Raw genomic sequence first — 23,274 nt, 5'->3', positions numbered from 1 at the left:
CCAACATCTGGTTTGAGGCGATTCCTCTGGAACCTGTCGGAGGAAAAATATCCCAACTTCAGTGCTTTTAACCTAACAGAGCTCTGCGGTTCTTCCTATCAGTATGAGTGTCAGGGTGAGGAGGCGCCATGTTAGGAAGAGAAGTGGAAGCTGCAGGATCTTCAGAACAAACAGGTCATGATGCTGGGCTACTGATTATCCCTGTCTGGACACAGGATCAATAAAACCAGTTAAAAAGCTAAAATGAATGGTTATATGCCAGACATGGAAAACTGGGATGACTCCATGCCATGATGTTCAGGATTTAGGTCTCATCTTTGGGTGTCAACATTGCAGCCAGTGGGCTGAGGGAATTTTTTATTTTATTTTTTTTGGTCATAGTACCCCCAAGAATTTAAAACTACTTTCACCCTTGTGTATAAATATATAAAATCAAGCTGTATACATACTGTTTGCTATGCGCTTTACAGCGTTAACCCTTTCTATTAAACTTTTGTTAGCTACAGTGATCTTGTGTCAGTGCGGCTCAGAGACGCTCCTCTGCAGACACATTAGAGTTTTTGTCAGAGGCGGAGCTCAGAGTTCCTGCACTATGCAGCCAATAGACTGTCTGAAAGCTGAATGCTGCTCTGGTGGAGCAAAGCTTCTCTGCAGGATGTTCCATTGAGCACTTGGAGCTACAGCTGACTGGCAAGTAAGATTGCACTTTTAAAGACTTTCAACTTTGCACTAAAGTGTTTTCTTTTAACCTCATAAAGGTAAACATTTCATATAGTTTACATGGATTGAGATGATTTTCATTTAAAGTGAAAACAGAAAATATGATTTATCTCTTTCATATAGTTTACATGGATTGAGATGATTTTCATTTAAAGTGAAAACAGAAAATATGATTTATCTCTTAAAGTGTTGATTTTCATGTCCACAGTATATGAATGAGGTTTTGGTAAATTAACACATTTGCCAGGTTTCTTATCAAATGCATCATTTCACTGAAAAAATGTCATTTTTGGATCACTTCAGGTTCATGCTGGTCACTGAAACTAACATTTCATAAAGTTCCATGCATGGAAATGACACAAAATTTACTCATTTATTATTAGTCATCTCTAATACATCCTATATTAGAGATGACTGGAGAATATGACTGCAGTTAAAGGTGTGCTCCTTTTTGTCAGTGGACCAGTGTAATAATTAAAAAGCCATTTTGTTTCCTCTTTTTTAGCACTGTTCATACACCTAAAGTTACTGACTGAAGAGAGGCTCTGTGATGATTTTGGCTTTAATTAGTACAGCCTGTATTAGTAATGTCATGTATTCTTTACAGGCTATGCTAATCTATGCCAGAATCAGCAAAACATTGGATCACGAGGATAGAAAACTAACTGAAATATATTGTTGATGTTGTGTAGCTCTCTTGCTGTCTTTGTCATCAGATTCTGCATGTTTTACCTGCTTGGATCCAAAATCTTTTGGGTTAAACACTGGCCAAATCTGAATTAGTTTCACCTTTAAAGGTTCACTTGGAGACAAATTAGATGAATAATAAGTATAAGCATATTTAAAATCAATTAACAAAAGGCTCTCTAAGGTAATGTTTTCCTTCCTTCCTTTCGTCCTGATGCTGATGCCATGCTTCAAGATTCCTTCAAATGTTTCCAAGAAACAAGAAAGGAAGTCCAGTTGTTTTCTATTTCAGCAGTCACTGCCACCTGAACAAGGCTCTCTGCAAATATTCAGCATAGTTCTGTCACTACTTGCTAAAAATATAAATATTTTATTCCAGTATCCTACGTGCTCTAGTTGCTGCCAAAGGTTTGAGCTTTTCATGCATAAATCTACTATCTGAGGCTCCTTCAATCATATGACCTTACTGTATATATTAAATATGTTTCTAGCCTGTTTAACCTTGAAAATATATCAAAATCATGGATCAATTCCAAGAAAACAATTAGAAATACCTGAAATCTTGCCATGCTGGACAAAAGTAAAACAAGAACTGTGACATTTTGGTTTCCTCTGCTGTTTCTGTGCTTTATGGGACTATGAGCCCAACAACTGCTTTGAAATGCCAACACCCAGATCATAGAAGACAACCAATATGTTTCCATGCATGTTCTCTTTTTACCAGCTGATGAACCAGCTGCCTTCAATGATGAAACTGACAGGTTACATTTAAGATCCAGTCCAAACCTTAACTGTCAACATTTAAACTAAATTTTGTCTTTTGTTGTGCTTTTGTTTTTGCAGATGGTCATTAACCACAATGAATCTGACTTCTGGGTCTGATCCAGCCCACTTCTTCCCTGATAACCCTTCTGGTATGAGATACCAATTTACACCTCAATCTAACAAAGAGTCACTAGTAGAAATGCACATTACTTTTAGTTTGTGCATATTTACTCTGCAGATTGAATTACGATATACTATTAAAATGTTTTATAACTTTACATTTTCAGGTGGCTCTTTCCGGCAATGGTCCAGGTACTGGAATTTGCATAACATTAGTATTTTTTCAAGAAAAGGAGGAAACAATTCTGAGTCAGCACTTAACATGACCTTCCAGCTGCCTGAAGAGGAATTTGATCCACTGGGAGGTCACACTGTGTGGCAGGTTAAAAACTTTACTTTCAACTCTGTTTTTTGACACTTTTATTCAACATATTTTTCATAATAATGGTGTTATTCCTCATTAGTAAAGGGATCAATAAAATGAAATGAAAAAAGATTATTTTAATTTGATATCTACAAATTTGGAATAATTCCATCATTCCTTTAAAAATAATACCAATATAACTTTGATTGAAGTTTCTTATTTTTACATAAATGACCCTTACAGAGAAACTACAAAGTCAAAAGAAAATTCTTATGTTTATCTGCAGAAAACATGTAAGGTTTGATTTGTTTCCAGTTAAACACGATGGCAGTGAGACACACTATCACTGTTAACAGTTCTCTGAAACTCTGGGATTTTCCTTTTGTTATCTTTTTTTTATAAAACAAAATAGAAAAAAAACAGGATTTTGTTTTTAATTAGAATTTATTGTTTGTAACTGCACACATGTACAATCCAAAAACAATGCAAACAAAGAAATACATATTTACAACTATATATATACACATATATATGGATGCGCATATACACACATAACTCTATGTAATTAGTGTGTGTGAGCTTCAGGGTGTTAATTGCTTTTAGGAAGAAGCTGGCTTTCAGTCTGTTTGTTTTTGATTTGATGCCTCTGTAGCGCCTCCCAGAGGGCAGCAGGTCAAACAGGTTGAAGCCAGGCTGGGGGCTTTCCTTGGTGATGACCTCAACTCTGCTGAGGCAACGGAAGGTCAGCCAACGTTACTCTGCAGCCTCACCTTGTTTGTACAGCTGCTGTTCCATATGCAGTATGTCAGCAGGCTCAACAGAAGGTCAACAGCAGCTTGGAGTTTAGTTGTACTTCCTGAGGACTCTGAGGAAGTGTAGCCACTTCTCAGTCTTCTTGATGACTGCTGTGAATGTTTGCAGTAAAGTGCAGAGATGAGGACCCCTGGAAACCTGAAGGTATGGATCCTCTCCACACTCGCTGTTAATGTAGAGAGGAGCTGGGTCAGCTACCTGAAATCCATGATGACCTCCTTGGTTTTCTTGGAGTGAGGTTGTTCTCTCAACAACTCTCTGCCAGCTTCAGGATTTCCTGTAGGCTGCCTCATCACCCTGTGAGATGAGTCCGACCACTGTGGTGTCATCAGCAAACCTGACGATGCAGTTGTTGTTGTGGACTGGACTGACGTCTTGGGCATGGAGGCAATAGAGGAGGAGGCACAGCACACAACCCTGAGGGGAGCCAAGTCTCAGTCTGGGGTTGGTTGGTGAGGAAGTCCTTTATCCACAGACATGTGAGAGGAAGACCGGTTCAGTGATGAGTCTGTCTGGGGTTATTGTGTTGAAGGCTGAACTGTAGTCAACAAAAAGCATCTGGACATAACTCTGCTGCTCCAGTTGCTGAGTGGCATCCTCTGCGGATCTCTTAGCATGATATGAACTGGTGAGGATCGTAGTGTTGGAGCCTATGGTCTGTGATGTGCTGGAGACCTAGTCTCTCAAAGCACTTCCTAATTACAGGAGTCAGGGCCATCGGGAGTGCACCTAAATCTGACTACTTATTACTTTATTTGGTTACATCTCCTCTTCATTCCCAGGTCATCATCATCGTCTTCCTCACCGGATCCCTTTCTTTCATCACTGTTGTTGGCAACATCCTGGTTTTAGTGTCCTTCAAGGTAAATAAGAGTCTGAAGACGGTTAACAACTACTACCTGCTCAGTCTGGCCTTCGCTGACCTGACTATCGGCACTTTGTCAATGAATCTCTATACTACCTACATCATCATGGGCCAGTGGGCTCTTGGGCCAGTGGTTTGTGACTTGTGGCTTGCAATAGACTATGTGGCCAGTAACGCCTCCGTCATGAACCTGCTCGTCATCAGCTTTGACAGGTAGCTGAAAGTATTTTAATTTACAATTTTCTTCTAAGTGACTGTATGGTTTTGTCTTTTGCATTTAAGAAAACTGAATATATTTACTCCTATGTAAATATGAATAATGTGACAGTTCTGCCATTATTGCTGCTTTGGGCAAGATTCTCTTGTCGTTCACAAACCAATAAAAATTCAGGAAATCAAAAGAGAAAAACGCACACACAAAAAAATGTCTAAATAACCAGTGGAGGCAGCAACGCTCCAGTTGCCTGTGACAAAAAAGCACCACTGGAACTCTGTGGTTTGTTTAGATCACACTGCAAAGAACAAACAAGTTACAGTCTCTGTTTTATTACTTTTTGTGTCTCCCCAGGTATTTTTCTGTGACCAGACCTTTGACCTATCGGACCAAACGAACAACCAAGCGAGCCATGACCATGATTGCATTAGCCTGGTCCATCTCTTTCATTCTCTGGGCCCCAGCCATACTGTTCTGGCAGTACATTGTGGGAGAGCGCACGGTCCAACCAAATGAGTGCTACATCCAGTTCTTGTCCGAGCCCATAATTACCTTCTGCACTGCTATTGCTGCATTCTACTTACCAGTGAGTATCATGGCCATTTTGTTTTGGAAGATCTACCAGGAGACAGAGAAGAGAGCTAAAGATATACAAGGTCTCAAGGGATCTGGGTCAAGCACCAACCCAAGCCAGGCTCAGAACCTGGACAACAGCAGTGGAAAAGATACAGTTGGCAGCCAGAGGATGTCATCAATCATGCTGCGCCAGATCAGCTCCCAGAGTGTCAGCAGTAGTGAAATTTGTTTGCCTTCTCCAGCGAGAAACAGGAACAATAATTCCAGCTCACCAGGAGAGGAAAACCAAAAGTGCTGTAGAACGCTATGTTTTCAGTTCTCAGCCTTCTGGACTCGTTTTCCTGCATCCAACAGATCCTGCAACACAACAACAAGTACAGTAGAGGAGACCGAGCGCAGCAGCGTTAACAGTGACATGGATGCTGCTTCAGAGGTGAACAAGAACAGCCAACATTATGAAAGCATCAAAGTTCAGAAAGGCTCAGATGGACTTACTCCCTCATCTCCTCTTGATCAGTCAGCTGCTAAAGCAACCAGAGATGCTGTGCTTGCCAAACGCTTTGCCACAAAAGCAAAAATAGAGATCAATAAGCGCAAGAATGAAAAAAAAGCAAATGAAAAAAAAGCAGCAAGAACTCTGAGTGCTATTCTGTTTGCATTCATAACCACATGGCTGCCGTACAACATCATGGTGTTGGTCAACACTTTCTGTCAGGATTGTATTCCAGAATCTCTGTGGGCTCTGGGGTACTGGCTGTGTTATGTTAACAGCACAGTGAACCCCATGTGCTACGCTCTGTGTAACAAGACCTTCCGGACAACCTTTAGGGATATATTAATATGCCAGTGGAATCAAAACAGGAACAAGCCCAATTTTAATCAAAGGCAGGCTGTTGGCTTCCGAAAGGAGCCTAGATAGATTGTAATACCAGATTGATCCATTAAGTGAAGATATTTTCTTTAGTTTAGGTGCGTCATAAAGAAACACTCACCTGTTTCTTTATTTACTACCTAAACTTGTTCAGTTTATGGGTTTTACAACATCGTGTTGGGAAGGATATGCTCGATGTATTGACTGTAACCCTGCATCAGAATCACAATTCCTTTATTATCATTGTACAAGAAAGCACAACATTTTAAAAATAATTCTTGAAGGCAGTGCAAATAAATAATAATATATGTGTTCAAATATCAGTGGGAAATGATACATTTTAAATATATATTTAGTAAATTATATTTGAACTTGACAGGATAGACCTTGCTTACAGTTGTATTCATAGTTTTTGTTTCATTTTTATAAATATATTAAGAGGATTTAGTAAAAATTATTTATATATTTGACAATATTGTGGAGGTTTTAAGATGGACAGTGATTTTACACTCAGTAATCATATAAAATCCAGAGTCTAGTTTTTATTATTTACAGAAAATAGCAAAGATCAAATTTATTCTGTCAAATAAACAGTAATCCATGCCTTCATTTCATCATGACTGGATTACTGTAATTCCCTCCACCTGGAGTCAGCCAGTCCTCACATGTCTGCAGCTGGGGCAAAATGCTGCTGCCCGTCTTTCAACAGGAACCTGTGACAGAGAGCACACACCCTAACCCTGGTCCAGGCTTCTCAACACTGGCTGCCCGTGTATCAGAGTTAATTTTAAATTCCTTTTGTTTGTTTTTAAGATTTTAAAAAGTAACAACCTTTCCTAATTTACCTTAAACAAGATGATTTAGGACAGAATGACCTACAGGAGATGACATCACATATCAGAGGACTGATGAAGAGAATGAGATTTGAAAGAAGAGGATCCTGGTCTGAGCATCCTCACCAGGTGAATCAGAGCAGAATGACTGAAGAGAGCTGGCTGCACCTCAGAGAGCTTTAGAAAACAGAACCAGAGCTGCTTCATCATCCGTTATCAGATCCAGCACAGCTCTGTCACACACTCAACTCACACATCATACACACCAACAGTCTGAAGTCCATGAATACTGAGGAAAAGTTATCATCCCTAAGATATCGTGAATATCAGTAGAGTCACATATGTACTAAAATGTAGTAATTTCTTTATTTAAAAATCAATTTGAAATTTTTTTAAACTTCTAAAAAAATTTAAGTCATTATACAGTTTTTTCTCAGTTACTTATAATGGGACCATTTCTTATTGACTTTTGCTATTTACCAGTTATTCCTAATTAAGCAATGCAATAATTTAATATTTTGTCAAGTTATAACTTTAACAGTGAAAACATTTTCTTACAGTTACAGGAAATGACATCAGATTTGTTTCATGCTGCTTCATATTAAGGCAACGTTCACAAGCTGCCAACCAGCAGCTCAGGTGTGGTTTTTGGTTTCATGTTTCACCAGACGAGTTGCTTGTAGACGCTGTAATGTGTGTGATCAGATCAGAGCTTTGCTGTGATTAAAGATTTCTTAGGTTCATGATCTTGCTTTATTTGTACTCATGCTTATCTGTTATCTACATTAACTGTGTAAATTCTGACATCCAAACAAACAGCTGCATAAAAGTCACAATAAGTCAATAAGGGATGATTTATTGATCTTTGAGGACCAACATCTAGAGGAACAGAAAGTAACTGATCTGATATCAAATATTACACACAACAATAAATTACTTTAATTGCTGTAGTTCCATCTTACTTTTGTCTTTTACAGATTAGTGTTCCTGTTTACAGTGATCCAAGTAGTTCTATATTTTGCTTATAATGAGTCAGTATTTCTTGTAATGTGCTAAAACAGAGTTCAGTAAGTTTTTAGGTTTTCAGAAGGTTAATTTGTTTTTCTTTGGATTTTGACTGTATTGTCACTCATTTCTGTTTTCAGCCCCCTTGATGAGTATTAAGGTCTGTATTTTCCCTCAAAAATGATATAAGCAGCTCAGGTGTGCACCACCATTCACTTGATCCAGTTATGGTTTGTTAAAACTCAGCTAATATCATTTTAGGTATAACCTTGCTGGTGCTAAAATACAGGATTTCTTCGTCCAACAGAGTAACTTCTGACAGAAATGGTAAATGTATTTCTGGAACTCTACTGGTAAAAAACTAGATACTGATAAAAACTGGTTTTCTAAAATGTTCCAAAAGACATACGGGTGGTGCTGTAGGAGCCTTTCCTCTTGACGATTTCTGTCAGAGTTGCAAAGTTTAAAACAATCAAAAATATAAATTATTCCTCTAAAACTCAGTAAGGTCTTTGCTTGAAAACAAGTGAGAAAGTAGCCAATGAAACTATTTTAAAGGCTCTTAAAAACAACAACAAAGAAATACTTAATGTCACCAATCTCAAACATGAATAGCAAGTCTTGATCTTGAAGGAAAAATCTGATAAAAACAAAAAAAAAACAATGGGCAAAGATCTGATCAACTCAGTGTGAATGTCTTTCATTGTGTGTATTCAAACACAGAAATGGTCAAACAAAAATATTGACAATGAAGGACAGGATTCATAAGATAGAAAGTTTGTTGAAACATTCACATGCAGATTTACAGCAGACCAAACGATGTTTCTTCTGTCCACCTTCTTTAAGTCACATGACTTAAAGAACAGATATAGTCATAGTACTTCTTATATATAAAACACGAATAAGCACAAAATACACATATCTGATAGAAAAAAAACTAGTTCACTAGGATAAAGTGGAATGCTGCACATTTCTACAAGAAGAATTTCATGTGAAAATCAAACAGGATTAACTGAAAATAAAGTATTACCACTTTAGGGATATATGAAAATATTTTAGGCAACAAACAAACCTGAACAAAATAAATCAAGTTAATCAGCGACAAGAATGAGTGAATGAAATATGATTGGACACAAGGTTAGAAAGAAGAAAACCTGATATTGATCCTAGGTTCATTTAGATCAGAAGTCCTTTACAATTGAACAAGCCATTTCTGTCAGCCAAATAAAACTAATCTAGAGCCATTAGAAAAAAGACAACTTATAGTTTTAGATAAATATCTACTCCAGAAAATTTTGTGTTATTAAATTAACACTGTAAACAATTTTCAAGTCCTATTGAGATTAGATAAAAATACTTCATATTTCAAAACATCAAGACTGGATCATTGTCTCATGGAATAAAACAGTGTAAACAAACATCATACCAGATATATGTATGATGTGGTTGGTGGATACTTGAAGGCATTCAAGTATCCACCAACCACAGTGAATGTGATTTTTACAGGCATTCATTTGAACACATGCTTCTCAAAAACCTTCCAACGTAGTGTCAAAAGAAATCAACAGAAATGCTCATAAACAGGATCCACCTGGGTTAATCACAAGACACAGTCAGGATCCTGATCCTGTAATCATATCCAGGCACAAATACTGATCAAGCCTCCCACTTCCAATAGGGTGAAGAGGTTGTGTTCAGCTAATGGCTTGACCTATGATTGAGCTGAAGGTTCAGCTGATGACTAAGCTGGAGTGATCTTAACATGGATGAAGAGAGAGGCAGGAGAGAGGCTGGAGCCGTCCAGCTTCAGCAGGCGCACATGGCGATAACCTGCAGACAAGAGACACAGTCAAGATACAGTTAGGCTCACAACCTGGGAACCCTTAGCATGTCTATGCTTCAAGCCTCCATTTTAAAGTACACTATATTGACAAAATTATTTGCTCACCCATCCAAATTATTAGAATCAGATGTTCCAATCACTTTCATGGCCACAGGTGTATAAAATGAAGCACCTTGGCATACAGACTGTTTTTACAAACATTTGTGAAAGAATGGCTCCCTCTCAGAAGCTCTGAATTCCAGTGTGTAACTGTGACAGGGTGCTCCTCCATGGGTTTCCATGGTGGAGCAGCTGCATCCATGTCATACATCACCAAGTGCAATACAAAGTGTTGTATGCAGTGGTAAAGTTTGGAGCTCTTCCAACATGACTGTGAACCTGAGCACAAAGTAAGGTCCATAAAGACATGGATGGAGAGTCTATTGTTGATGAACTTGACTGGACTGCACAGAGTCCTTACCTCAACCCTATAGAACACCTGTGGGATGAATCAGAGCGGAGAGAATCAGACTCTGATGGATGAGAAGTCAGGCCTTCTCATCCATCATCACTATGTGACCTCACAAACACGCTTCTGGAAGAATGGTCAAAAATCCCCTTAAACACACTCCTTGAGAACAGCCTTCACAGAAGAGATGAAGTTGTTCTAGCTGCATAGGTGAACAAACGTCATATTGAACTCTATGGTCACATCCCTTTTCCTAATGGAAAGGGATGTGACCTTGTGAGTCAAGGCAGATGAGCAAATAGGTTTGGCAAAATATTGTACATGTGCACACATACACACGCACCTGTGCGAAGACTAGTGAAAGGTAGTGTAAACTGCCCCAAGAAGTCGTTACTAGAGGTATAGTCATGATCCTCCACTACGAAGCGGACCAGAGCCAGGTCAGGTACGTGAACGGTGAAGTTAAACGTACAGTCCCAGCGTGGGTTGAAGCCTAAAACCAACAATAGTCAGTCAAACATGTAGCGTGTTCCTGCAGTTGGACACTCTCATTCACTGTTGGTACCATTGTTGTCCACATGATGAGTTTTCTTCTTAATGTTGTCAATGGGAACTCCATGGATCTCCACCCACACCTGAGGGTCCACTATGGAGCTGGGTTTGTCCCACTCAGGTTTAGGTAGCTGCTGAGCTGAAATAACCTTCAGCACCAAAACAACAGAGAAGATACAAATGAAGAATGGAAGTGGTCATCTAGACTTCATTACTTTTAAAATCATTTTATATTTATTACATCAGAAAACTCCTCTGAATTACAAGTGTCCTAGCCAATATAAATATTTGCAATGATGGTAAAAAGAAAGTGCTAGAGCTTTATGAATAGGGACAGAAAAAAATGATCTAGTCAGGTTCTGCATCCGAAATGGAAAATCTGAGTAGAAAAATAAAGTACAGAACAGAAAGCTGCTGCATTTAAATAAACTTATCATCAGCAGAATAAAGCTTACAGTTCTATTTTTACATATGTTCATGAAATAATTATGTTCCACCTTACCCGAACAGTGAGCAGCAGGGGTCTGTGGCCTGGACCACCTCCAACATTCTCTGGGTTGAAGGAGGTGCTGGGCTGTCTCATGAAAGGGGGCTTTAGGACAAATCCACAAAGACCATTCTGCAAAAACCGGCCTTGATTTAGATCCATCGGCTCACCGGACGTCTGGAAATTTAGAGCAACTAGAGGACACATCACAGCAGTATCAAGAGTTGTCCACTAGGGGGTGAGCTATGAGAGAACATGCTTATTGAGGAACACATTCATTACTCTGCTAGATCAGATTAATGTGTGGCTGAACTACCAGGCATTTTCCCAATGGGCTGGTGCATTTCTTTACATCACAGAGAGAGAGAAAGAAAAAGTGGGAGAGAAAGTAAGAGAGAGAGAAAGAGAGACAGAGAAAGAGAGAGAGAGACAGAGAGAGAGAAAGAGAGAGAGAGGCAGAGAGAGAGAGAGAGAGAGAAAGAGAGAGAGAGACAGAAAATTTAGCACGTCAATCCCCACTCTGTCCGTTACTGTTGTTGTGTCCTTGGGAAGCCACTTCCCCCGCCATGCCTGCTGCATAACGGTCCAGCATAACGGTCAGAGGACTACCATCAGTGTGTGAATGGGTGGGTGGAATGACTGAATATAGTGTGAAGCGCATTGGGATCTATGAACTCTATCAAGTTCGGGGACCACTTGATAGAGTTCAAGTGTTATCAATCAATCAGTTATCAGTATGTGACCTCACAAATGCGCTTCTGGAAGAATGGTCAAAAATAACCCTTAAACATATTCCTAAACCATGTGAACAGCCTTCCCAGAAGAGATTAAGCTGTTCTAGCTGCAAAGGTGGACCAACATCATATGGAACCCCGTGGATTAGGAAAGGGATGTCACTTCTGCGTGCGAGGACTATCTTCCTGGTTTTAGTGAGAACAGCAGCAGCAGCGTTCTAGATCAGCTGCAGCTGTTTGATGGCTTTGTTAGACAGACCTGTGAAGACACTGTTGCAGTGTCTTCACTGGACCATTATACAGCAGTAATTTAATGCGACTAAAGATAAACGCATGGATGAGTTTCTCTAGATCTCACTGAGACATCAGTCCCTCTAATCTTGGAGATGTTCTTCAGGTGATAGAAGGCCAACTTTGTGACTGTCTTTATATGGCTCTGAAGGTTCAAGTCAGAGTCCATCATTAATTATAGATCTACAACTCTAGATCTATAACTCTAGATTGTTCCTCTTTAGGTCGAAAGATAATAACTTCAGTTTTGTTTCTGTTCAGCTGCAGAAAGTTTTGGAACATTTATCTGTTTTAAGCATCTGTTCAGTGACTGGAGGGGTTCAGAGTCACCTGGTGACATGGTAATGTAGAGCTGTGTATCGACAGGGAATAAAACGGTCAAATTGAATAAAAACAGACTGGTAGAACAATTTCACACTGATTTTGACCTAGAAGCTATTGAAGAGAAATACTAAATTTAAACAAAAAAATAGATAACAAAAATTTAAAATTAGGGGCGTGCTGTGGTGGCGCAGGGGTTAAGCACAACCCACATATGGAGGCCTTAGTCTTCGATGCAGCTGTTGCAGGTTCAATTCCCGGCCTTGGTGGCCCTTGCTGCATGTCTTCCCCCTTCTCTCATTACCCACCTTCCCATCAATTAACTATCAAATAAAGGCCACTACAGCCAAAAAAATCTTTAATAAAAAAAATAATTACCATAGTTAAAATGGAATAAAAATACATGTCCTTCATATATACAGTTTAGTACAACAATTACACACTGATTTCTAGTCAATGTGGCACACATATGGAAGCTACTGAAGAAAACAATATTATTTAAGATTAAAATGTAAAATATTGAATATGACTTGACATTTTAATAGAGGGTAGTGTGTCTCATGTAAAAGCATAAATTACCACTTTTTTGTATCAGTTGGTCACAAGGCAAGGCATTTATTAACATTTGTTTGACAGGAGTGTTTGGTTCGGAAATTTGTTGACAGTCCCTAAGTGAACCTCCGAGTGCTGAAGAGGGAGCTAGAGAACGGCTGGCAGAAATTAGCGTTCATGAATCGGATCAACCTTGATCCGATTCAAGCTGCTTGCTCGGTGGATATTGGAATATCCAATATCGAATACCCAATATCCAATATCCAACTGGAAACTAACTTCACTGTAGTCAGTAACGCAGTAAAACCACCGGGATAAAGTTTGTTTTGGTCTGTGGTCTGTAAAGATGGCACTGAGCGACTGCACGAGACCTAAACACCCCACAAAATCTGACGCAGTGACGTCAGTTCCAAAGCTCTATTGACCAATAGTAGAGGAGCTGGACATAGAAGGCAGCTCTTCTCATTAACTTAAAGATGCACACGGAAAACTAAAAAAAAAAAGGAGAGGAGGCAGTGACAAAAGAACGAGGGCTTGTATAAGGAAAAGACAAAACAAAATATTTACTTTTCTTGACAAAAACATGTTTAGGGGAAATGAAAAGGAAAATATATACATTTCTTGACGGAAACTCATGTGTAAGGACAAGGAAATACTAAATATATACTTATGCTTATATTTCTTATGTCAGTTTTGGTCCTCCATAGGCAGGTCTTTAAAGGTAAGAATGGCAGTTAATCTAACCATTCCTATATACTTCATCAGGTTGTTAGGAGAATTTCTTATGACTAATGGAAGACTAGGCTAATTTTTAAAAAGAAACAGGAGTCATTTTTTTGTCTTGCACTTCTACTGCTGTTCCAACAATTGGACAACAGTGATTAGTTTTAAAAAGTAGTTTCATAGACTTCTTCATATAGGATGTTGTAAGCATAATACATGGAGTAGGCATTCTTTTAGCTCTGTCCTGTGGCACAATTGAGAATTATAACACCTAATATCATTTGTGTTGTACAGGTGATATTTAATTTCCAGTTGAACATGTTTCTATGAATCATACCTAATACCTAATGTGCTATTGTTAGACATCATACTAAATGATGTCTACTGTTGGCTTACATGCTAGTGCAACATAATAGTGATAGCATTTAAGCCAGACATGTCCAAAGTCCGGCCCGGGGGCCAAATGCAGCCCGTGGTGAAATTTCATTCGGCCCGCAGCCTCTGTCATAAAATCAATAACGTCTGGCCCGCACGTACAATTAATACATTGGGCAGCAGTAACGTTACCTGCATATGGCGTAGCTTTCACACTAAACGCTGTTCCTCGTTTACCCACTAGAGGGCCGTGTGACTCAGGCCATTTGCAGCTGGAGCTCATTGAGCTGCAGAGTGACGCAGAGAGCCGCGGTCGGTACCAGCAGCTTTCTCTCGCCAACTTTTACCGACGGGTTTTTAAGGACGGGTTTCGAGAGATTTGAGCATTTGGTAAGAAAATGCTAAGCTTGTTTGGGTCGACGTATTTGTGTGAGAAGACATTCTCGGTTATTAACTTAAATAAGAGCCGTGCGAGGACACGGCTAACGGACTCTCACTTACAGACATCTTGCGCATCAATACCACTGATTCTGCGCCAGACCTGGCCTGTGTGCTGCAGTCCAGATCTCAGTATCACCCATCACATTAATGCAGACAAGTCATTTGTCATTTACAATAAGTCTCTGAAGAAATTATGTTTATTTAAGATCAAAATCGGTCATAAATTCAGACAAGTTTTCAGTTTTCACTCCAGAATAATAAACTTTTAAAAATCTAATCAACATTTATAGTTACTAATATATCATATTTCAAATGAGCCCTGCACTTGTTGATATTACTATTACTAGCTCATTTCTGTAAAGCAGCTGATTATTTTATAAAATGGTCTCATTAGTATTTATTATTAGCATGTTATCTAACATTAACGAAATCTATTTTATTTAGAAATTCTGTAAATATTGAACTACTATGGTGGCATATTTTTTTATGTTTCAAATGTAATTTGCACTCAAGAGTACAATTACTTGTGTTTAACTGTTAGAAAAAAGTTAGTTAAAAAAGTTAAGTGAATATTCAATTGCATATGACATGCCTGTTTCAAATGAACCAAAATACATGCTTTAGATCGCTGAAATTAAAATAAAAAAGCAAATGTGAAACACAGAATGGCTTGCTGAAATTTGTTTAAATATATTTTTGTTCTATGTAAAGAACGTCCACCAAGGTCGGACGTGGTTTTTAGCACACCAAATCTGGCCCCCTTTGCAAAAAATTTGGACACCCCTGATTTAAGCTGACATTCTATCTAATTTTAGCTTTAACATAGATTTTTGCATAGTGAATCCATTTTTTGGGTTTATTTCATGGTTTGTATTGCCAGGTGGCAGCCATTTTGTTTTCCCCTATTGTGTCCACATGGTTTAGCTAAACCAGTATTTAAATCCCCTTCTGTGTCATTTCAGATAGGTCAGTTTGTTGTTTTGTCAGTTATGTCTTGAGTCTAGTAATTTATGGTGACCTCTTTTATTGGCATGCCTGTTGAATTGTTATGTTAACCTTTGTTCATATTTTTTTGGGTAAATAAAAACCCACCTTTTTTGAATTCAACACCTGTGTTTTGCACTTTGTACTGTCTGGTCCCTGACAGTTGCTCTTACCAATTTGACAGCCAGCGTTCCACATCTCCTGAGGGTTGTAGTTGGATGACTGAAGGCGTTGGCCTGATGGGTAGATCCTGCTGATCTGGTGACAGTTGAGACGTACAAAATGCATCCCTGCAGCAGCAGGACAAGGAACACTCTCTTAGTTGACACTCTTTGCTCAGTGGTCTCAAACTCTTGTCCTCAAGGACCGGTCTCTCCAAACTTTTAGTTGTGTGTCTGGTTCAGCACACCCGGCTCCAATATGATATTGATGATATGATTAGTAGCAGATCTCTGCAGAGCCTGACTACATTCTAGGGAGGCAGTTTAGCCATTTAACTCAAATGTATAGGAAATGGGTATGTCTAGAGGTTGTAGGACTTTGAGACCATTGGTTTACATGTAAGCTAAGAACAGACTCTGGTTGTCATGATCTACAGGTTTTGAACATAAATCCTACCTGAGTCCTTGATGAGCCTGAGGGCTTCACTCTCAGAGAATGAACACATGTCAGTTGACGGATTCTTGGCAGCATGTTCAAAGCTTTTAAAGGGAACACTGCGAGTGTACACCACCAGCTCTGACAGCTCCAGACTCAGCCTGGATACTCCTGGCTAGGGCCACAAACATTTATCGCATTATTAAAAATGCTCACTCCTAATTCACCTTTTAATAAGTAAATAAATAAGTAATTTAATAAGTAAAATGAAAAAGTCTGTGACCAAATCAGAGTTAAAGACTACTGAAGGGGAACCGCTGGTGCTATACCACCTTCTTGTCTTTCTTTCCAGAGGACTTTCCACAGCTGCCTTCCTCTTCTGATGAGTCCAAGTCTGAAGAACTGGACAGATATTCTTCCACCACCTTCTCCTTCTTACCCTTCACCAGGATTTTACCCTTCAGATCCTGCACATCCAGCCAACATTCCACATCAACTTTCAACAGCAGTGACCTTCAGAAAATAAATATTCTTCCCTTTAACTTTACTATTAGATGTCAACAAATTAATTTTCAATCTTTTTGGACTTCCAGAAAGTACAAATGTCACTGTGTACAACTTCTGACCTTTAACACAAATGAAATAAGCTTCTTTTCAGTTAGTTTATCTACCTCTGGACTTGGCAAAGAAGATGATTTCAGCCCAAAGAGGGGCTTCAGGAGCAGCTTGTCCCCCAGGATGGCTTTGAGGTGTCGAGCCATCACAGCCTGCTGCTCCATGGAGCAGTGATTCTCCAGAGACAGGATCAGAGGGTAGGGAGACGCCTGGGGGAGCCCAATCACCACAAACAGTCAGAACTACCTCAACAGGTCAGAGGTCAGCAAATATTTGTATATGAAATAAATATTTTAGAAACTTATCTATTTAAGTAAGTTAAATAAAGACTGCTCTGTTTCAGAATCCGAATTCTTTTATTGTCATTGTGCAAGAAAGCACAACAAAATGTAAAGAATAACAACTCTCGAAGGCAGTGCAAATAAATAAATAATTACATTTAAATAAATCTAAAAATATACAGTAAAAACACAGAGAAACAACAGGGATGTTCAGAGCATGATGATCAGGATGAATTAGCAGCATTCAGGACAACAACAGCTCTTGGACAGAAACTGTTTATTGTCTATCTACTCTATTTAGTCCGCACATAGATTCTGTATATCTATGGAGAATAAATCGCAGCAGTGTAATGGATGGCGAGCAGGAAGTTGAGATATGGGTGGATGTTGAGGTCCTCACCTTAAAGGCGTACTCGTTGATGGTCTTGATCACCTCCACAAAGGGCACTTTGGATGTGAGCGTGTGACCGTGATAGATGACAGGTTCTCCTCCGTCTCCATCCCAACAGTCCAGCTCCACACAGCGACAGCCATGACTCAGAGCTCTGACACAGATCACAGAGGGCACATTCAGAAATTTAATATAAATACCAATTTCTGTGAGTCTTGTGGCTGAGATGTTGAGACAACAGAAAGTGTTTTTTTTTTCAACTGCAACTTCATTAATATTTTTAGAGAAAGACTCTCAAAACTGGATCTTGTATGAAATTATTCTGCTTTTAAGTTTTGATATAAATAAAACTAACGGGATGAAGGGTCAAATTATGATATTAACAATTAAATCATCTGGCTGACATTTAAATCCTTTGTTTGTTTGTTTTTTTGTTTAAAAACCAAACAAAAACAAAAATATGCCAGATTGCAAAGCCGTATTTTTTTCTGGCTTTGTATTCACAAATGTATTCATCCATTTGTAAAAATGTTTTAAGGTAAATAATTTTATTTAAGGAAATGCTTAAATGTTGCAACAACACAAAAGCCTGATCTTTATACCAATATGTTAATAGTTTAAATTAAGATCTGAAATTACTTTTACATTTGTAACATTTTCTGTTTTACTTTCCTGTCAGTTAGTTTGTGTGGGCATTTTTTGTCTGTTGAGTTTATTATATCAAACTGTATTGTTCCTGATTGTCTGATTGTGCCTTGCTGTACTATTTTCTTTGCATTTTCAAAAAAGACAAAACAAAACCCAAACATTGCCATATTGTCTCCTTTTAATTCAAAACATCACATGCAGTGATGAATTGTGTGTAATATTCGTCTCTAAAATTTGGAAATAGGACTCTAAAGTATTAGAATTGTTGTTGTTTTGGAGTTGGATTTAATGATTCTACTTTTATTCTGTTAGTTTCTCATTTTGATTTGATCAGTCCTGTTCTTGTTTTCTTTAGTTCAGTCCTTTCTTACTGATTCTACTTTATGTTTACTTCTTGAATCTAGTTATTCTTAGTTAGTCTAGTTTAATTATGTTTCCTATGTTTGTTAGATTCATTTCCTCATCCCCTGTGCTACTTTCTCTCGCTCTCTCATCAGCCTGCCTTTGGCTCTTTCCTCTCCGTTAGTCAATCAGCCAGGTCTATTGTTCCAGCATTCACTCTCCCAGTACTTGTATACCATTTTTTCCCTCTCACTCTTAGGTGACAGGAAAAACATATCCCCTGTTACAACGGGGATATAACAGGATATAACCTTGTTATTTTCCTGTCACTTCCCTGTTGTCTTTGTTTCCTGGATTCCTTTTTTTGCTCTGTTTTGACTCCCTGTGTTCCCTGTTACTTTTGTAAGTTTTGTTCTTCATTTTTAATTGAAATATCCCGCCAAGACTTAGAACAATAAAAAATAAGAGTATGGCAATATAAGTTTGAACAGAAGCAAATGCAGCAGCATCTGAATGCAGTTTTAGACCTTGAATGAGAAAAGTCTCATTCCACTGTGGAGCAACTGTGAGGACTGTATCAGTGACAGCTGAAGGAGCTTATCCTACTCTCCCTCAACCTAATTAATAGTTTTGCCTGTTAAAGTTATTTTATATATTCAGTTTTTATAGTTACTGTTATATGAACCTCATAACTGGATCACTACTTTTGTTTTTCTACTTCCAAGCTGAACCAGAGCAAGATGCCTCTGTCACACACCAGAGATATCAGCAATATTATACAAAGACTTCAATCAGTAGAAATAAAGATTCATCTACTGGAGACAAATACCAGTAGATGAATCAAGATTAATCCAGGTTCAACCCAACTAATGACGCAAAACAATGAACAGCTCATTATTATACAAAGTCAGTAGAACAGAAGATTCAGCAGCTGGAAGTGAATATCGAGATAACTGCTGCTTCTGGAAATGAAGCAACTCTTGTTAAAAACAGATCACATGCACCTCACCAAGCAGCTCACCTTGGAACTCTCTGGGAGCTAAACTGAAAAAACAGTCTCACACTTTGAATCTTACGAGACAACTAAGCAGAAGAATCTCTCACTTAAACAAATCAGAGTGGCCAGCTCTGAGCCAAAGTAACCCCCGTCATCAACACCTGCTCCACATTCAACATCAACACCTGCTCCACATTCAACATCAACACCTGCTCCACATTCAACATCAACACCTGCTCCACATTCAACATCAACACCTGCTTCACCAAAGGAAAATAAACAAGCAGCTGAAACCCAAACAATTCCACAGATTCAGCTTCCAAGGAAAAAGTGACCAGCCTGAGCCACAACACTCTGATGACACACGGGAATTCCACTGAAAAACAGATTCACTGCACTTCAACAGGACACTACGAGGAAACCTCATCTTCAAACATCGACAGGAGTCATGAGATCAACACATGATTGATTGACAATAAAAATAAAAGTCTCATAAAAACCTGCTCTGCCAGCTCACTGACCTTCATTGACAACCACAGGATCTCCATGGAGTGTCATCATCTCTTTAGACGAGGCGGACACTATTTTAATGAACATGGGACAAAGCTACTTACTGCAAACCTTTTTCATTTTATCAACAAGAACAACAATGTGATGACCACTTCAGAAGAACAGGCTCAAAGACATTTGATTAGGATGGAACCCTCCGTGTGTTGCATCCTAAAGACACTGACAAAACGTCAACTGGAGACGGATCTCCTCCCACTACAGTCCTTTGAACGTCTCATGTCCTCAGAAAAAATGTCTTCACCTGGACTTGAGTATCTTAAATCTGCGGATAAAATGTTCAAAACATCAGATGGAGTGGGAGGTTGTCCTCCCATCCCTCTTAACCCTCCGTCAGTTCCCTCACTCCTTTGTTAAAAGTCCCAAGACATCTCAGAAGAAATGTACCTTCTGAACCTGAACCTGAGTTTCTTAAATTCACATATAAAATGAACAATAACGCTCTGCTTGGTACCTCTGTTCTTAGTGCTCACATAGAGACTTTACTTCATCAAAACCACCTGTTTCTGATTCCCCAGAGCATCCACCATTCAGAGGTCTGAGACTGGGTTCCAGATCGTTGCTTTACACCCATCTTCCTCCAGAATGCATCTGGCCCCTTCAGCAGCACCATGCAGAACAGTGCCTGTCCAGATCACTATCAGAAAATTAACAAAAAACAGAAAACCTAAATGCAGTGATCTAAAATCAAACCTCAGACTCCTACCCTGTCTAAAGCAACCTGAAATTAATGAACTATCTGCCACCAAATCACTTAAACTGGCTCTGCTAAATATAAGACTACTATCAGCAAAATGATTATTAGTTAATGAAAACATCACTGAGCATAATATTGATGTTGTGTTTCTGACAGAAACATGGTTGAATGAAAATAATGAATCACCTACACTAATTAAATCAATGGATCCTAATTAAATTTTTTCAAGTGAGAAAAGAAAACATAAAGAGGAGGAGGGGTTGCTGCCATACTGCATAATTCACTAAAAAGGTTTTCTTAGACCAGTTCAACTCTTTTGGATACCTGGGAATTGAGGTAGAAGGCCATAAACGAGCTCTCTCAAAAACAAGTGGTAGTTTGTAGACACTAACTGTACAAGACACAAAAGTATGTGGAAAATTTCTTCATTGACTTTAATTAGCTTTTTAACAGCTATGCATTGATTATGACTATTTAATAACTGTAGGAAATTTCAACATCCATGTTGACAAGCCCAAAAGCAGAGGGACAAAAACGTTATGTGATATTCTTGAAAATTTTGGTCTGACTCAACATGGTACACCTCAAACCCACGACTGAGGACACACTCTAGACTTGATTATCAATAAGGGTGTGAATATTTCTTAGGACTCTGCAATCTATCATTTCTCTGATGTCTTTAAAAGTCTATCTCCATGACTCGCTTAGCAAAATAGCTACAATCACAAAATGTTTTGTCTGTGACAACACTGCAACAGTGTCTTCACAGGTCTGCCTAAAAAACCAGTCCTCCAGCTACAACTGATCCAGAACGCTGCTGCTGACGTTCTCACTAAAACCAGGAATATAGAGCACATCACCCAGTTTCTGATTCTGGGTGATGTGCTCTAAAGTCCTTCCACTGGCTCCCTGTAGATCAGAAAATACACTTGAAAATGCATTTGTTAGTTTATAAATCACTGAATGGCTTAGCACCACAATACATTAAAGATCTGCTGTTGTATCAACCTTCCAGACTTCTCAGGTCTTCTGGTTCAGGTCTGCTCTGCATCCCCAGAACCAAACATGAAGAGGCAGCGTTCAGCTTCTATGCACCACAAATCTGGAACAACTTCCAGAAAACGGCAAAACAGCTGAAACACTGAGTTCCTTTAAATCTAGGCTAGAATTTCACTTGTCCGAGTTTCCTTTGATTCACAGTCACTGGAATATTGACCAACATTTAATGTGTATTGATGAGTTTGACAATGGCACTCATCAAAATGTAATGTTTGTTACTGGTTTCTCAATTATTGACTCCATGGTGGGTTTTATTATTTTATTTTTGTATTTTTATGATGTAAAGCTTTTTGAATTGCCTTGTTGCCAACATGTGCCATACAAATACACTTGACTGATTGTCATCCTGTAGCCCAAAGGTTCCTGTTTCAAACCTGGGGTTGCTCTGCATTGGTTTGTTCTCAGGATACTCCGGCTTCCTCCATCTCTCTAAAACTAGCATATAGGTTAACTACTCTCTCCAAATTGTTTGTAATAGTAAGTGGATCTTTATTAGTTAGTGGATCTTTATTTTGCCTAATGCTAGATTCTTGCAAACAATAATTAAAACGGGTTCTTTTAAATTGAACGAATCCACGAGAACCGGTTCACTTCAAAGAGCTGTAAATCCCATCTTTTCTCTTAGGGCAGCAAGTACCATAATCTACAGCCTATACTTAAAAAGTAATGAACACAAACTGTGAAAACCCAACAAAATCACTTCCAGATTTCCATGTTAATATATCCCTGGGTAACCCCAAGTTGCCTACCAATCTGCACATGCATGTGTCAATAAGTGAGAGTAATTGGGCATCAGTACTAGAAAAGCATCATATGCCCAATTCTGTCCTCTCACTGACTAAAACACATTCGCCCTGTTACCTCTCTAAAATGTTTTTTATTCCTTCTCACAAAACTTCACTGGAGTAGTTTTTTCAAGTCCCAACATCATTTATAAACTGCTCTGCCACCTGGCATGAAGGAATATGAGAAGTTGATGAGACAGAACATGAGCAAATTAGGCTCATTGTCCAGGTTTTCAGTTGTCTTTTTAACTGTAGTGATGTCTTACAGTAGAGGTCTCATTCTTGCGGCCCCCGCAGGACGATGTCTCGTGGCCCCCACCGTGATATGACTGTATAACATTAGTGCGGCCCACAGGGTGAGCCGACCTCTGAAGGAAGTCCCGCCCGCCGTTCCTCGTCATGGCTGACATTCGGTGCTAGGCTAAGCTACACTGACTTCATGCACACTACACTTGTAACAATAGTGCGGCGGATGATGGAACAGTCCGGTACCAGTTGCCCTTCTCTGCAGTTGCCATTCTGGTACTTTCTACCATTAACAAATGCCACGATCAAACGCAGAGAAAGGCGACTGCTACCGGGCTGCTCGTCATCCACCGTGCTGTTGTGACAAGTAGAAGGGGTAATGACGTTACGGGTCGAGACGTTCTCCATACGATGCTAGCTGGCTAAAGACTTCTATGAAACACAGAACAAGAGCAACGCCAAGTGGAATAAACTTACGGTGCGTTCATACTGGAGCCTAAAGTGACCCAATTCCAAAATATATAT

General features: G+C 39.0%; 2 protein-coding genes across 2 annotated transcripts in view; one reads left to right on the top strand and one right to left on the bottom strand.

Moving 5' to 3' along the window:
• Positions 1-622: 622 nt before the first annotated feature.
• LOC103129797 (muscarinic acetylcholine receptor M1-like) lies at positions 623-8,832 on the top strand. Its single transcript, XM_007540999.2, has 5 exons — positions 623-694; positions 2,251-2,321; positions 2,460-2,614; positions 4,192-4,487; positions 4,843-8,832. The coding sequence occupies exons 2-5, from the start codon at positions 2,267-2,269 to the stop codon at positions 5,981-5,983; spliced, it is 1,647 nt and encodes a 548-aa protein (XP_007541061.2). The 5' UTR covers positions 623-694; positions 2,251-2,266; the 3' UTR covers positions 5,984-8,832.
• Positions 8,833-9,236: 404 nt separating this feature from the next.
• The window catches only part of LOC103129796 (1-phosphatidylinositol 4,5-bisphosphate phosphodiesterase delta-3-A-like), a 24,528-nt gene continuing 10,490 nt past the window's right edge, over positions 9,237-23,274 (bottom strand). The window contains exons 7-15 of the mRNA XM_007540998.2: positions 17,418-17,562; positions 16,793-16,945; positions 16,454-16,588; positions 16,143-16,296; positions 15,698-15,814; positions 11,119-11,297; positions 10,630-10,765; positions 10,408-10,557; positions 9,237-9,603 (exon numbers count right to left, since the gene is read on the bottom strand). Of these exons, the coding sequence (XP_007541060.2) occupies positions 9,515-9,603; positions 10,408-10,557; positions 10,630-10,765; positions 11,119-11,297; positions 15,698-15,814; positions 16,143-16,296; positions 16,454-16,588; positions 16,793-16,945; positions 17,418-17,562 (1,258 nt within the window). The 3' untranslated portion in view covers positions 9,237-9,514. The remainder of the gene's footprint in view (positions 9,604-10,407; positions 10,558-10,629; positions 10,766-11,118; positions 11,298-15,697; positions 15,815-16,142; positions 16,297-16,453; positions 16,589-16,792; positions 16,946-17,417; positions 17,563-23,274) is intronic.

Source organism: Poecilia formosa, unplaced genomic scaffold (genome assembly GCF_000485575.1).
Source record: "Poecilia formosa unplaced genomic scaffold, Poecilia_formosa-5.1.2 Scaffold578, whole genome shotgun sequence".
NCBI classification, from domain to species: Eukaryota; Metazoa; Chordata; class Actinopteri; order Cyprinodontiformes; family Poeciliidae; genus Poecilia; species Poecilia formosa.
The sequence above is the reverse complement of the archived record's forward strand: the minus strand, read 5'-3'. Positions and strand labels throughout refer to the sequence as shown.